At 37.6% G+C, this 17,682-nt stretch overlaps 1 protein-coding gene across 3 annotated transcripts in view; it reads right to left on the bottom strand.

The window, feature by feature from the left end:
- The window catches only part of PRELID2 (PRELI domain containing 2), a 75,472-nt gene that overhangs the window by 28,144 nt on the left and 29,646 nt on the right, over positions 1–17,682 (bottom strand). For 2 of the 3 annotated variants that reach the window (XM_008014832.3, XM_008014834.3), the window contains one exon: positions 7,918–8,023. In XM_008014832.3, the coding sequence (XP_008013023.3) occupies positions 7,918–8,023 (106 nt within the window). Of the gene's footprint in view, positions 1–6,625; positions 6,999–7,917; positions 8,024–17,682 lie in introns of those variants that run through there. The other variant, XM_073010601.1, reaches the window with a different exon arrangement.

Here is a 17,682-nt window from a genome sequence, read left to right as displayed (position 1 = left end):
TTCTTCTGTATAGAATTGAGAAAAACTCACAGACACGGTATACCCCATTGCTGTCATGCACACAGATAGACAACTATCTCAAAAGAAGTGGTCTACTCTCGCCACTTCTATTCAATATAATACTGGGAGTTTTGCTAGAGCAATTAGGCAAGAGAAAGAAATAAAAGGCATCCACGTAGAAAGGAGGAAGTAAAACCATCTCTGTTTGCTGACAACATGATTATATATATATATATATATATCTCCGTAGAGACTCCACCAAAAATGGAACTGATAAATGAATTCAGTTAAGTTGCAGGATACAAAAATCAACATATAAAAATCAGTATCATTTCTATACACTAACAAAGACTCTCTGAAAAAAATTTAAAAATCAATCTCATTTACAGTTGTTACCAAAGAAATACTTAGGAATAAATTGAACCAAGGTGGTAAAAGATCTCTACACTGAAAAGCATAAAACATGGACAAAACTGAAGGCACAAACAAATGGAAAGATACCCCATGATCACAGCTTGAAAGAATTAATATTGTTAACTTATCCATAATACCCAAAGCAATCTACAGATTCAATGCAATCTCTATCAATATTCCAACAACATTTTCCACAAAAAATAGAATAAACAATTCTAAAATTCACATGGAACCACAAAAGACCTCAAATAACCAAAGTAATCTTGAGTAAAAAGAACAAAGCTGGAAGCATCACACTACCTCATTTCAAAATACATTACAAACCTATAGTAATCAAAACAGCACAATACTGGCATAAAAACAGACACAATGAATAATGGAACAGATTAGAGAGCCCAGAAATGAACCAGAGCATTTACAGTCAATTGATTTTCACGGAAGATGCCAAGAACGCACAACGGGAAAGAAACAGTCTCTTCAATAAATGGTGCTGGGAAAACTGAATATCTACATAGAATAATAAAATTGGACCTGTATCTCACACCATATACAAAAATCAACTCAAAATGAACTAAAGACTTAAACATAAGAACTGAAACTATATAATTACTAGAAGGAAACATAAGGGAAAAAATCAATGACATTGGTCTAGGCAACGATTTTTTGGATTTCACCCCAAAAGCACAGGGAACAAAAGCAAAAACAGACAAATAAGATTGCATCAAACTAAATAGCTTATGCACAGCAAAGGAAACAATTAATGGAGTGAAGAGACAACCTGAAAATTGGAAGAAAATATCTACAAATCATACATCTGATAAGGGGTTAATATCCAAAATATACAAGAGATTCAAACAACTCAATAGCAAGGAAACAAATAATCCAATTTAAAAATGGGCAAAGAACCAGATAGTTATTTCCCACAAGAAAACATACAGATGGCCACCAACAGGTATATGAGAAAAAGAATGCTCAACAGCGCCAATCATTAGAGAAATGTAAATTAAAACCAAAATCAGATATCACCTCATACTTGTTACAATGGCTGATATAAAAAAGATAAAAGATAAAAAGTGTTGGCAAGAATTGGAGAAAAGGATGCCCTTGTACACTGTTGGTGGAAATGTAAATTACCCATTATGGAAAACTATATGAAAGTTCCTCAAAAAACACAAAATAGAACTACCATATGATCCAGCAATCCCACTTCTGGGTATTTATCTAAAGAATTTGGAATCAGTATGTCAAAGAGACAGCTGCACCTCATGTTCACTGCAGCATTAGTCACAATAGCCAAGATATGGAATCAACCTAAGTGTTCAACAATGGATGAATGCACAAAGAAAATGTGGTATATGTACACAGTGGAGTACTAGTCAGCCTTAAAAAGAAGCAAGTTCTGTCATTTGTGACAACATGGATAAACCTGGAGAATATTATGTTAAGTGAAATAAGGCACAGAAGGACAAATACCTCATATGTAAAATCTAAAAAAGTTTAACTCATAGAAGTAGAGAGTAGAATGGTGGTTATCAGAGGCTGGGGGAGGTGAGAGAGAATGAGGAGATGTTGGCCAAAAGGCATAAAGTTTCAGTTAGACAGGAGGAATAAGTTTTTGAGATCTATTGTATAGCATGTTGACTACAGTTAATAAGCATATATTGTAAATTTCAAAATTGCTAAGAGTAAACTCCAAATGATCTCACCACAAAAAATGTTAAATATGTGAGCTGATGGATATTTTAGTAAGCTTGAATTAATCATTCCACATTGTGTGTGTGTGTGTGTGTATCTCAAAATGCCACATTGTATCCCATAAATATATACAATTATAATTTGTCAATTAAAAACAAAAAATTAACTTAAAAAATTTTAAAAACCTTTAAATGGGTCCTCAAAATATTAAACATATAATTAATTCAGCAATTTCACTTCTGGGTCTATATATATATATATATATATATATATATATGTATCTCCAAAAGAATTGAAAGCAGGGACTCAAGCAGAAACACCCATGTTTATAGTAGTATTATTCACAATAGCCAAAAGGCAGAAGCAACCCAAGAATCCACCAGTGGATTATGTCTGCTTTCACACTGCTAATAAAGACATACCTGAGACTGGGTAATTTATAAAGAAAAGAGGTTTAATTGACTCACAGTTCCACATGGCTAGGGAGGCCTCACAACCATGGCAGAAGGTGAATGAGGAGCAAGTCATGTCTTACATGGCGGCGAGCAAGAGAGCTTGTGAAGGGGAACTCCCATTTATAAAACCATCAGACCTCACGAGACGTATTCACCACCATGAGAACAGTATGGGGGAAACAGCCCCCATGTTTCAATTATCTCCACCTGGTCCCCGCACTTGACACATGGGGATTATTACAATTCAAGGTAAGATTTGGGTGGGAACATATAGCCAGACCATATCAGATGACTAGACAAACAAAATGTGATATATACAAACAATGAAATATTAGCCTTAAAAAGAAAGGTAATTCTGACACATGCTACAATACAGAGGAACGTTGAAAACATATGCTAAGTAAAATAACACCAGTCACAAAAAGACAAACACTGTATTAGTCCACTTATATGACATAACTAAACTAGCCAAGTTCATAGAGACAAAAAGTAGAATGGTGCTTGTCAGGGGCTAGGAGGTGAATGGGATGGGAAGTGATTGTTTAACAGCTAAGGAGCTCCTGTTTGGGAAGAGGAACAAAGTTCTGGAGACAGATGATGGTGACGGCTGCATCGCCATCACATTAAGTACATGTGAATGTACTTAATGCCACTGAACTGTACACTTAAAAATTGTTAAAATGGTAAATTTTTTGCTATGTATATTTTGCCACAATGAAAAACAAACTTTTAATATTATTTTTTAATACAAAAATATTTTCATAAATCTGCAGTATATAGAAAAGCAGAAAAGAGGATATGTCATTACAATAAAATCGGGAGAAATGTCAGCTAACATACTCTCAACCTGCATGGCACTGTTGAGAGTGTCGAGCTGCATGGAGTTCAGGCCAGCTGTAGTGTGGATGACAGATGCTGGGGCCTCCAAACAGAAGGGAAGACATTCACTTGCCCCTCAAAGGCCGTTTCAAGTAGCATGGCCCCATTCCTCTGGCCCATTCCAAGATCCTCTCTTGTAACTGAGCTCCCTACGCTTGCATTCCTCCGTCGTTACTGTGCATCATATCGCCTCACTCTGGTTGTATCAAGAACACACAGCTTGCCCCACGCAGGTAGCTTAAGTGCATTGATCATGGATGCAGCTCTGTGCTGCAGAGATCAAGAGCACTTTAGGGTCAGACAGGCTTGGGTTCAAATCTCAGGCTCACCACTTACTAATCCTGTGACCTTGAGAAAACTGCTTTGCCATTTGGGACCTCAGTTTCCCTATGCATAAAATGAAAATAACAATTCCTATCTCATTATGTTGTCCAGAAAATCAGATAAGGTAATGTATGCCAAGGACAGTGCTTGGCATCTACTAAGCTCTTATAAGCACTAGCTGTTATTTTAATATGCTTCTCAGCAGTGATCACAGTGCTGGCACTGAACACCAAGCAAGGCTCGATAAATTGTCTGCATCAGCAGATGTTTATTCATTGTCTGTCCTGCTTTCTGCCCTGAGCTAGATGTCCCAGAAGTAAAGCTGCTTAAGGCACAATCTCTATCTTATGAATTACATCTTAATTCTTACTTGTGTCTCCAGCATTCTACCCAATGCCTGGCACATAGGTGACACTCAAAAAGTGCTGGTAGAGTTAAACTTAAAATCTAGTTGTCTAGCCTATATGTGTTTACATGAATTTGAGGGGGATAAAAAATATATAACCACAAAAAGAAAATACGTTAAAGAAGTATGTGGCAGTGAGTTTTAATTCTTGAAAACTAAAACATATTTTGTATATTTGTGCTGTGTTTACCAACTTACAGAAAGCTATCAAACTTAGTTTCACATGTATCTGTGGGAACACATTAAAATCCCCATTTTGCAGATAATTAAGCTGACAATAGGGAGGGCCAGAGTGATTTGTGCTGAGTCACAAAGGTGAGGAGAGCGAGTCCAGAGGGCTGTAAGTTCAGAACCACTTCTGTTTCAAGGATACATCTGTCAACTTGACTGCCAAAGGGAAATCCCAGTTCTCCTTGCCCACAGATTTCCACTCCAGGAGGAAGTAGGGGTCTGACAGGTGTGTGAAAAGTCAGCATTTGTGACACAAAGGCTTCCAAATTCCACGTTACCTCCCTTTAAGAGTGGTGAAGGGAGAAAAAAGCAATTGAGCCAGTCCTCAGAGGCACAGAATACATATGACCTCAGCTTGGGGATCCATAGCTAAAGCCAGCTTTTAATTTACAAACATAAAAATATAAAGTTTGTGAGTACCTAGTTTTGATTTTTCTGGAAAAAATAGATATTAGATCCCATCATTACCACTACTCAACAGACTCGGGGATAAGTCCTAAAGTGAAAATAAAGTCATCTAAAACACTCTTACAGTGACTTCCACAGAAACCATTTATGCAGGCTCAGCTGTGAGGGTTTATCAGGAAGTCAGGCTGATACTGGAAAACATGACCACTTGGATAAAAGAAAAAAGACACTTAAGCATAAATGGCTCCTAAAATCAAAAAGCTAATTAAACGTGGGCTCTTCAAAAAGAAAAAGTAAGTCAGAAAAGGCAAAAGCTAGCAGGAAAAATACATTCTTACTTCTGAGCATAACAAATGAGAATAAAAAGGAATCACTTTAAGAAGTTGAAGTCACCTAATTATTTCCAGATAATATTCATCAGAAACCAACTGTGAACCTCCCTGGGCATTTCCTTTCTACTCATTCCCACACGAATGGGTGGAATTCTGTTCAAGGTACTACAGGTTGGGAGGAGGGAATAAGAATTAAGGTGAATAAAACCACCTCTCTGCCATCAAGGAACATAGAATCAAATGTTGGCTCATGCTAGAAATGTTGGGGAGTATATATCCACCCCACAACCCCTTCCCCTGAGAAGTGGCCCCTAACCCTGGTCCATGTGGTCATGGCAGAGGATGAGCCATAACTGGACAACCTGACTTCCATCTTCCTGGTGGTGCCTGAGCTATGGGAGGCCAATGAGAGTCCCTCCCAAAGAATTAATAAAGAAAAGAAATAAGCTGTTTTATTATTAGTGAGAATTCTATTAATATATAATATGTATGCTTGACTGTGGAGGCCCATGTCCCATTATATTGTCTGGGGAGCAGAGAAAACCAGACTACACAAAAAGAGTGGAATAAAACAGACACATAGTCTTACAGACAAGAGCTGAAGAAGGAATGCCACTTGGGTTCCTGGCAGTGTTCAGTTCCCAGTGAAGACCTTTCTGAAGCCTGCCAGCCTCACCACCCTTGTACACTTAGAATGAGCTAACCTGAAGTGGTTTCTGTTGCTTGCAACCAAATAGACCTAATAAATCCAAAGGGAGTAACCACAACACAAATTCATCTAATGAACAAAAGTATAAGTGAAGTTTGCGATGCTAGGTAGGCAAGGATTTCACCTCATTCATCTGAGGGCTGCATAGTAAAGTGGCAAGAGGGAACTCTTCTTGACAAAAGACGTGGATTTGAGTCCAGACTCCACGCTTTGCTAGTTCTGTGACCTTGAAGAAACACATTTAGCCCACACTTAACGCAGTGCCTAGTGCAAAGCAGGTGCTCAATATATATTTGTAAGAGGAAGTAAGCAGGGAAAGCAGTTACCACATATCGGGTATGCTTATCTTTCAAGTCATTTCTCATTAATAAAATGGGGGAAAAAATTTCACTCTATGTATCTCAGAGGATCAGAATGTACATAACCACTGTGCAATTAAAAGTCATTATTAGGTTCATCAGATTAACTGATGCATCAAATACAGACCCACTTTAGTTAATGAAATAATATTTATCTGAAGTAGGGGTTAGCTATACCCTGCAAGCCAAATCCAGCCCACTACCTGTTTTTATATGGCCTACAAGAATGGTTTTTATAAATGAACATTTGAAATCAATTTGATGTTAGGGAACATGAACTTTGAACCCTACTTCAGCTAAATGTTATCCCTCTCCCTCAAAAAAATCCCATTCTTCTAGTTAATATATCTGTATTATAAAAAAATTCAATTTATTATTACTATTATTATCATACAGAGTTTAAAGGATGCACAAGAAGTCAACTCAGTAAGAAACACAGCAATGAAATTACTTTTCTCATCAGTTCCACTATTTTTAGAGTGCAATGCTGCAGAACATGGGAGTTTTTACAAATGCATAAATTGCAATATAGCAGGAAAATGTGCAATAATGTCTGAGTGAGTGAAGGTGACATAACATCTTCTGGAAGTTCAACTACTCCCTTCAAGTTCAGGTTTAAAGAGGCTGGACCAGTCTGAATATGTGCCAGGAACCACCTCGAACTGAAGCAAGAACACATCATCCATCACGACAGTATGTCTATGGTGTACACAACAGTACTGAATATTCATTCACCGCCCTCAGCCTCCCAAATGAACACTTCCTAGTACAGGTTCATCCTTGAACCTAGACATGCAAAAATGAAAACAAGGGTCCATTACCAGGAAGTCTCTGAGGGTCAAAACATGGTTCTTTATACCAGCGGTTAATTCTACCCCACAAAACAAAATGAGTCCTGAGTAAAATCTGGAAATAAGTGAGTATAATTATTATTGCAATTAATAACAATAATAAAACACTTTGGAGCAACTGCTCTATACTGAGCACTGCAATAAGCATATAAAGATGCATAAGCAATGGGTTTTGACATGAAGTTTTAAAAATAATGCTATTAAGGCAAGAAAATAGGAGATACAAATATCATATGGAATACCATAGAGGACAGATTAAAATGGAACAGCTCTACTTAAAATAGAGCACACAGGACCTTAGAACTCCAACATGACTTCTGAATCACTTTCATGGAAGCCTAAGCTCCCTTGAGAATAGAGTTTGAAAACTACAAGAATGGACAATTGGGGTCTCTGTATTTTCTTCCACCATAATATTAGGACAACAGTAATAGCTTCTGCAAAGGTTTGTGAGGATTAAATGAGTTAATAAATACAAATTCTTTTAGCAGTCAGTAGTACATAGTAAGTGCCCAATAAATATTAACTATCATTATCTTTATTAAATAGTTGTCATCATACTATACATTATTATTCATTCTGATTATTTCTTTTAATTAGATTATAAGTATGCTCCAAATTTTCACATACTCTTCATTGGCATATTTTTAATTTAATGAGCCATAAATGGCACTTTAGTTTTACTTTGATTTGAATTTATGTAATAATTTTGAGGGTAATTATTTTTGCATATATTTGTTTATTAACTATATGTTTTTCTCATTATGTCTGTTCATGAGTCTTATTCAATAACCCTATTGGAACTCCTATTGTTTTTTAAAACTAATGTTGGTTCAAAGCAGAAATAAAGTTACCTTCTGGGCTCCCTGTCTTAAGAATGTGCTGGCAAAAGTTTCTAAAATGCAGTTGAGAAATCCAGCTCCTGTGATTGAAATCCTGCCTCTTTGAATGAACTCTGTCCTGCAAAAAAACAAAAAACACATCTTCGATGTCATTCTATGCTTGGATATGTAAACGACAGACATTTCTAGCTGTATAATTACCACTTATAATCAATACAAAATAATATCCATAATAATTCAATAACTGCCTGTTATAAGAAGATTTTGTTAAAAGTAATTTATAGTTTATATAATACTAACAACAGTCTTATTCAAATTAAAGAATATTCATTTCATGCTGCAAAATCTCTTGTTAAAATTGAGTCTGAGGTAATTATCAATGATATGACCTTAGGTAAATTATTTCGACTCTCTATAACTTGGTTTCCTCACATGTAAAATGCAAACGACCATAGTATCTTTCTTTTACAACTACTGTGGCAAGTAAATGACTTATCACACATCACAGGAATATGAAGAGTTCCTGACACATAAGTATTTATTAAATGTTAGCTACTATTACTAAATAGAGTCAGATAGAGACAAGATTAGAAAACCAGAAACCTGGAATGACTTTTTCAATCCTCGACTGGAGAAGGGGGTGAGACAGAAGAGATATGTCACCATCTCTACCAATTTTAATTACCAAAATTATATCAATATTAATTATCTTCATGTCATAAAACAGGGATCTAGATTACACTTGAGTGATAGAAGTAAGATGGCTGAACAGGAAGTCCCAAGCCCTCATTACCCCCAGAGATAATGACTTAAGAACAATATACAAACCAAATTGCCTTTATGAGAACTCCCTCAAGAATTAGCAGCACCCCAGGTGAGTGCAAAGCCAAGAAGAGCCACATGCAAGCAGATAAGAAACTTTGTTGCTTTTACCTATGATAGCTCCCTCCCACCCAGCATAGTGTAACACAATCAAGAAAAAACTCCCAGCTTCTGGCTTCTCCCTCAGAAGGGATAGAAAAGTGCTAACTGTGCATCCAACATTCTGTCTTTAAGAGGGGCATGACTCAGAGTGCTAAAGGAAATAGCAATATACTTTCAAAAGCAAGCATGGTGGCTTGTTACTCTAGAGAGCCTGCAGTACCTCAGACGGACACCAAGGGTAACAAAAGATCATTGGCTCTTGAGAACAGGGGCAGTCCTCTCTGACTGGGAAATTACCACAAACCCAGAGAAGCTGCATCCCCCAAAAAGGTTTGAGAGGCCCTCAGAATCTCAAGCTAGGTTGATCAGTGAAGGTCTTTCCTATATGAAGCCAGTCCATAAGACTGGGAGAAGTGGCTGTTTTTTTATATACCCAAACCTCGACAAAAGATCACAATGCATGCAAAGAAACAAGTAAACATGGCCCAATCAAAGAAACAAAATAAATCTCTAGAAACCAACCCTAAAGAAACAGAGATCTATGAATTACCTCACAAAGAACTTGAAATAAGCATCTTAAAATTCTCCATGAACTAAAATAGACAACTAAAGGAATTAAGAAAAAATAAAATGCAAGAACAAAATAAGACTATCAACAAAGAGAAACTATGAGAAAAATAAGAACCAAGGAGAAATTCCAGAGTTGAAGAATAATGGAACTAAAAAACAATTCACTAGAGGGTCTCATTCAATAGCAAACATGATCAAGCAGAAGAAAGAATCAGCAAACTTAAAGATAAGTTATTTGAAATTATTGAGTCATGGACCAAAAAATAAATAAAAAGAATAAAGAAAAGTCAAGAGAGCCTAAGGTACTTACAAGACAGCATCAAACAGATCATTATCCACATTATGGGAATCTCAGAATGAGAAGAGAGTGAGAAAGAAACAGAGTGCCTATTTGAAGAAATCATAGCTGAAAATTCCCTAAATTTGAGGGAGGAAATTGGCATATAAATTGAAAAAGCTCAATGAACTTCAACTAGGATAAATTCAAGAAGACTCACACCTGTGCAAATTAGTTCAACCATTGTGGCAGACAGTGTGGCAATTCCTCAAGGATCTAGAACTAGAATTACCATTTGACCTAGCAATCCCATTTACTGGGTATATACCCAAAGGATTATAAATCATGCTACTATAAAGACATATGCACATGTATGTTTATTGCGGCACTATTCACAAAAGCAAAGACTTGGAACCAACCCAAATGTCCATCAATGATAGACTGGATTAAGAAAATGTGGCACATATACACCATCGAATACTATGCAGCCATAAAAAAAGGATGCATTCATGTCCTTTGCAGGAACATGGATGAATCTGGAAACCATCATTCTCAACAAACCATCACAAGGACAGAAAACCAAACACCGCATGTTCTCACTCATAGATGGGAACTGAACAATGAGATCACTTGGACACAGGAAGGGGAACATCACACACCAGGGCCTGTCACGGGGTGGGGGTCTGGGGGAGGGATAGCATTAGGAGAAATATCTAATGTAAATGATGAGTTGATGGGTGCAGCAAACCAACATGGCATATGTATACCTATGTATCAAACCTGCACACTGTGCACATGTACCCTAGAACTTAAATAAAATATATATATATATAAAAAAAAAGACTCACACCAAGACACATTATAATCAAATGTCAAAAGTCACAGAAAAAGGGAGAATCTTGAAAGCAGTAAGAGAAAAACAACTCATCACATTAAGCTCCTATAAGATTTTCAGTACATTCCTTGGCAGAAACTTTGCAGGCCAGAAGTGAATGGAATGCCATATTAAAAATACTGAAATTTAAAAAACAAAACAAAACAAACAAAAAAAAAACCTACAAGACAAAAATACTATATCCAGCAAAACTATCTTTCAAAAATGAAAGATAAATTAAGACTTTCCTAAATAAACAAAAGCTAAGGGAGCTCATCACCACTAAAGATTTGGATTACATTTAACTTTGCTTCATTCATTCATTTGTTCAACACACTGACTGCATGGCTACTATATGCTAAGTGCCATACCAACTGCTAGAGGCCCACAGAGAAGGAGATGGTCTCTCTCCTCCAGGATCTCACTGGCTAGTGGAAAAGACAAATAGACAAGTGGGAGAGTGTCAGCAATTGGAGGTGAAGCATTCCATCAGAGGAAAACCACAAGGACCCAGGTAAGGAGGCATGAAGGAAGAGAGATGTCTGAGGAGCCACAAGTTATCTAAAACTGCCCAGTACATGGTATGGGGCTTGATAAATTCTTCCCACAGGAATGACTGGAGCATAAGGTGGGCGTGGGAGATGTTAGGATATGAGACTGAAAGGATAATTGAAGACAAGGTTGCAAATGGCCTCAGGCTGAGAAGTTTAGGCTTTACCCTGAAGGTAAAGGGGGTATCTCTTCTGAAGACACTAAGTACCAGGTATAGATTAATAGTCACACCTGCACCACTGACTAAAACGCTCATTGCCATTCCTTGATGCTTTTAGACAATTTCCTATCCCCCATTTTCACCACAGTGCTTACACTGAATGAGTTCAATGAGCATTTTTTAAACGAATTAATTCAATTTCTTTGTAATCAAAAATATTCAACACAGAATACATCTTCCCAACCTTACATCTCTGTGGAAAGGAAATGAGAGCCACGTCTCCTGTATGTATAGTTGGCATGTGTTTATATGCATGCATATGTGAGCACATGCACTGAAACAAACAAACAAAAATCTGAGAAAATGCTGGATCTGGCAAACTGTCATTTTGGTCAAAATAGTTATCAAAACCTCTTAATTAGACCTCGCTAATAGCAGTAGCCTCTACATTTAGATCATGCATACAATAAAAGGAAGCCTTCAGAATTCCTCTCTCCCTCTCCCCTCTCCCTTTCCTCACCTTCTCTTACACACATACACACACACACACACACACACACACAGGAGTTATCCCATCCAATCTGACATAAATACCTTCCATCCAAGCAGTTTTCACCTCTTAGATTTAAGCCTATTTAAAATGATTTGCTCATGTAAAACTGTATCCTGGTGACACTAATCGTTTCCGTCTTTATTCTGGATTAGTCAGAATAGAATTTTACAGTGATTTTAATATTAAGAAATGAAAAGTTGAGCAGTCTCACACTCTTGGGAGAGAGGAACTCTTCAGTCCCCAGTCCTGAAGGCAAATGTAGGTGAGAGATTAATAAAAGTCTCTTACATCATACTCTAACCAATATTGCTTTCTGCCACTTTTGGGAGAAGTAAGTCCTCAGAAAAGCACTCTCAGGTTTTGTCCACATATCAGAGAATAATAGGGCAGTAAAACAGGGTCATGCCCTTGCCATCAATGAGATGAGAGTTTATCCTATTATATTTTAAGACTGCCAGAGAAGAAAATATTGCACTTTCCCTCAGTAACTCATTGATAAAGCACATCAGACACTCTTCTTACTACAAATAGCTAACCTAAATCCCTCACACTAGAATTCATCTCCATTTAAGTTCCGTGCAAAACACAGCAGTTTACACAACAACATATGATTTAATTTCATCTTCATTTTTAAAAAAAGATGGATGGATGGATGGATGGATGGACAGACGGACGGATGGACAGATGAGTAAGTGAACAGAGCTAACATGCTAACAACATTAGGGCATTAGAACTATATATGTTATTTACATGCTTTGTTCTTCTTTTTAGTGGTTTATAAATTTTCTATTTAAAAAAATACGTATTTCTTTGGCAATTGCCAAAAAAAGTCTATTGAGGAATAAGACCCTGAGTATCACTTTTATATAAATAAATAAGGCATTTTATAAATGACTCTGTGCCTTTTAAACCATTTTCAGCAATGGTACCTGCTAACTTCTGGCTTCCTCTTCATTCAAAGTCTTGTTAAATCACCTCTTGGCTTTCCTTTTCCCACGTTATGTAATCTCATTTCTTTGTAGCTGTGTCCTAAGACTTTCTCCTCACCCTGTACTTGAAGTACATAGTGTTTCATCATATGCAAGACATAAAAGGATGATTCAAGGTTTCCTTCACCTGTTTTTCATCTCTGAGAAGCCTACAGGGAGGACTCTCCATCACATTTATGGTATTACAAATTCAGGGTCATACCTACTCCTCAAAACTCAGTATTGTAACAGTGTCCATTCTATATCAGACATTGTATTATCTTCTGAGGTTGCTATGCTTTGAAAATTATTTTCTCTCTTTTATACATGAAGAAACTATGACAAAGAGATGTTAAATAACTTGCCCAAGGTCACATAGCTGAATGTCATGAGGATTCATTAGCTATCACCTCAAAATCCTAGTCTTCCTCTGCTCTCAGTGAATGACAACTGTCTTTCTAGTCCATGAGATTAGAAATCTTAGCAACATGTTAGATGGTCCCCTCTCTATAATCAATCCAAACATCCAATAAGTCACCCAATTGTGCTTATTTCACTTGTAACATCCCTCAACAATCCATGTTACTCTCTTCCTTGCTACTGCTACTGCCTGGGCTTGGCATGGAATTATCTCTCTCCAGGACCATTGCAAAGTGCCTCCCAATGGGGTCCTGTCTCCAGCATGAATTCCCTATACTCCATATTGACAAAAGCCAACTTCCTAAGCACACACCTATCATGTCACTGCCTATTAAGGCAGGGTGAATAATGCCCATGTGCTCAGTTTTATGTGTATAAGACGCATCCACAATGTTGCATGTAGTTGTTGTTTGTTCATTTTCATTGCTACATAGTGTTCTACTGATTGAAAACACTCCAAATTATCCACTCTACAGAAGACATTTAGAATGGACCCAGCTTATGGCTATTATCAACAGTGCTACTATGAAAATGCTTATAATGTATCCAGATATATATGTGCACAAGTATCTCTGGAGTATCCAGCAGTCAATTACCTGGGCTATAGCACATGCACAGTTTCAACTTTAATAGTTCAGGCCAAATGTTTTTCTAAATGGTTGTATCTATTTTTTCTTCATTGCATCCTCAATTCCAATTGCAAAGACTAGCCCATGGTAGGAAATCAATAATGCATTTAGAAAGGAAAGAATGAAGAGATAGAAGGAGTGTAGGGAAGAGAAAGTGAAGAAGCAAAAGAAGGGAAGAAATGTATAGTACATCTCAATACCTGTGTCAGGGAAAATGAACCAGATGTGTCAGGAGTTCCACTGGCTCAGGTCAACAGAAGACAACCTTCACGTGGCTGTGGGATAAGCCACCTACAAAATCTGAGAGTGAGGCTGACCCACTCAAGCAGCACCTGTATCTGAGTCCCATCTCTTGCTTTGTCCACTTAGTGGGTGTCATTCAAAACAGAACCCAATGGAACTGTGACAGAGAAAGCACAACTCAAATCCCAGAACACCTTTGTGAAAATGAAGGGCAGCTTATACAGTCATTTAAAAATTTGTTTTCTTCTGGATTTGAGAAAATAAAAAAGTTCAGGGGAAATATGGATCAGGAATTAATCCCCAGAGCACACAGCCACCAGTGCTGAATCCTCAAAACAGCAGTTTCCAGGAAAGCAAAAGCTCTTAATGAGATCCTGTCCTTGAATTATTGACTGGTTAGGTATGGCAAATCTTGCCTAATTGTTTTCATGATGCGAATCTAATTAAAGTGTCTTTGAGGGGGAAAAAAGTTTCCACAGATACTCTTGTTGTGATGACATCTCAGTTCTAATCATGTTTTTAGCATTCTCCTGTAAGTACACAGAAACAGGGGTCCCAAAGGAAACACAGGGTCTTCCAGTCAGACGGCCCACTCACTCCTGCCCAATTCTCTGGCTCTGCTGCTGCTGCAGAGACTTCCTGGCTCACTGCTGCTCCACCATGCCAGACTATGCAGTCACTCCCATGCTGTCTGTCTGAACCCATTTACATAACTGCCTCCACAGAAAACCAATGCAATTTGCAGAGCTCTCAATATATGCTATGTAGTTTCAGCCTTAACATGAATGTGTGTATTTACATGTGTAAAATCACACACACACACAAAATATATATATATGTGTGTATGTGTGTATGTGTATATATATATCTTTAAGACAGGGAACAAAGGTGTGGCTCCTGGAATTAGACCATTTACATTCACGTCTTCTTTTATCTTGCCTACCCACTCACATAGTAAGTTCCTGAAGTTCTGTGAAGTTTGCTCTTCTCTGTAAAATGGGGTTAATAATACCTATTTCATGAGTTGTCTCAAGGTTGAATAGGGCAAATTGTGGACAGCACTCAAGGTACTATGTGTAAGCATTCAACAAATGTGAGTAAACAGTACTAACACTAGTAACAATAATGCTGTTCTACTACAACCACCATTATTATTCCCTATTATTCCCATTTAAAGTAAAAAAAAAAAAAAAAAAAAAGGCACAGTGGCTGAGAAGTCAAATAACCACTGTGAAAATCCAGCCCCGGCCAACTCTAAGACTCTGCAATTCATTAACTTCTAGGTGGCACTCAATCACCATAAACCACTTGGCAATGAAGGGAATGAACCCATCCCCACCCGAGTTCTGACATTCAAAGCTCTTGGAGCAGAAGCCTCCCAACTTCCCAGCCTCCTGTCTCACCCTGCTACCCCACACTCTGCACTGTGAGACCAAACACTCTACCATCCTTCTCTGACCTCCTCTCCTCAGTGCTTTCCCTCTGAGCTGTTCTTCTAACCCATGCCAGAAACCAACAGCTTGTTACCTAAATTATTAACAATGAGTATCAACAGGGTATGCCATAACACTAAGAAATAAATTAAATGGTAGAATCTCAGAGGCCCAGCAGGTTAGTACAGGTACATATTTCAGGACAGTCTGGCTCTGTCTCTTAAAACATAGTATTTAATAATTGATTATTAATATGCCTCACACCTGTAATCCTGGCACTTTGGGAGGCTGAGGCATGCAGATCACGAGGTCAGGAGTTCGAGACCAGCCTGGTCAACATGATGAAACCCCATCACTACCAAAAATATAAAACATTAGCTGGGTGTGGTGGCACATGTCTGTAAACCCAGCTACTCGGGAGGCTGAGGCAGGAAAATTGCTTGAACCCAGGAGGTGGAGGTTGCAGTGAGCCGAGATCATACCACTGTACTCCACTCTGGGCAGCAGAGCAAGACTCTGTCTCAAAAAAAAAAAAAAGAAGTGATTATTAATAAAAACAGTTAACATATTTTCATAGCCTATTGTGGTAAAACGTTGTATTAAGTTTTCTATATGCATGCCTTTCAGTTAATTCTCACAACAGTCTTAGAAGGTATATAATATTAACCCGAGTTTACAGATTAAAAAAACTGAGGTTCAAAGAGGCAAACTTACTTAGGGTCACACAAAAATAAGTGACAGGGCCACTATTAACACAGTTAACTTCAGATCCCATGTCCCTTCCCACAATCCTATTACCTAGAAAAGTGTCTATTTAGTGAAAGCTTACGGGCATCCTGAGTTGATGGCGAAGCTTCAAAATACACAATGGTTTGTAAACTAGCTTAGGTGGAGGCTTGTCTTGGGATATCAGGCCCAACAGTGCGTGCATCCCACTCACAGCTGGTGCTGATTGTCTGCCCAATGGAGGAGGTAGACCCTAAGACTAGATTGTCACTAGGTTCCTCTCTATTGTCTCGAGAGCTTTAGGTTATCCTGCATTATCTCAATGCCTGGTTAATAAAGTGTCATAATTTTTAATACCAAAATTTTTTATTTCCTATAGCTACAAAAGCTAACCAAACAAAAGAAAAAAATTTAACTGGCATCTGTGTTTCCTAAGAGCAGAAAATGCAATATAATTTTGACACTAATCATACTCACTAAAGTCTCCCCTCCTCATCCCTTATTTCCATTGATCATTCTTGCAAAAATTCAGTAGAGCCCTCATCTGAATTTTGACTTTTCAGCAGGTGTTTCCACTGAAGAGTGTTTAGTGTTTGCTAAATAGCCAGAATATTAACTGATCATGCTTTATAAGATTAACAAGAATTTTACAAAAAATGAAGTTCCAAAAGGGCTGCCAGCTGTATGTTTGCTTACCACTGGGACCATGGGATACTTACTAGATATCAGGGATTCCAAATCTAGCTACTCAACAGATTCATCAGGAGAACTTTAAAAATGTCGATTTTCAGGAGTCAGTCCAGGGATACAAAACTAGAATTAGCAAGGTGAATCTACATTTTTAACTCCCCCACTGAACCTTGGGCCAACATACAACTCAAAACAACTCAAAGGAAAACTCAAGGAAAAAAAAATGTCAACAGGCGTCCACTAAGATACAATTATGTATCACCTAACAATGAATATATGTTCTGAGAAATGCATTATTAGCGAGCTTCATCGTTGTGCAAACATCATAGAGTATACTTGCGTAAACCTAGATGGTGTAGCTTACTACACACGTAGGCGAAATGGTAGAGTCTATTGCTCGTAGGCTTCAAACCTGCACAGCATCTTACTATACGGCATACTGTATGCAACTGCAACACAGTGGTGTTTGTGTATCTAAACATATCTAGACATAGAAAAGGCACAGTGAAAGTACGGTATAAAAGACACATACCACATATATACCATTTATAAAAAATGATACACACTTACCATGAATGATGGAGCCTGCAGTACTGAGGTCACTCTGCATAAGTCAGTGAGTGAGTAGTGAGTAAATGCAAAGGTCTAGGATATTACCGTACACTGCTGTAGACTTTATATATACTGTACACCTAGGCTACACTAAATTTATTTTTAACATTTCTTTTTTCAATAATAACCTTAGCTTACTGTAATTT

Source organism: Chlorocebus sabaeus, chromosome 23, assembly GCF_047675955.1.
Source record: "Chlorocebus sabaeus isolate Y175 chromosome 23, mChlSab1.0.hap1, whole genome shotgun sequence".
Classification (NCBI taxonomy): Eukaryota; Metazoa; Chordata; class Mammalia; order Primates; family Cercopithecidae; genus Chlorocebus; species Chlorocebus sabaeus.
The sequence above is the reverse complement of the archived record's forward strand: the minus strand, read 5'-3'. Positions and strand labels throughout refer to the sequence as shown.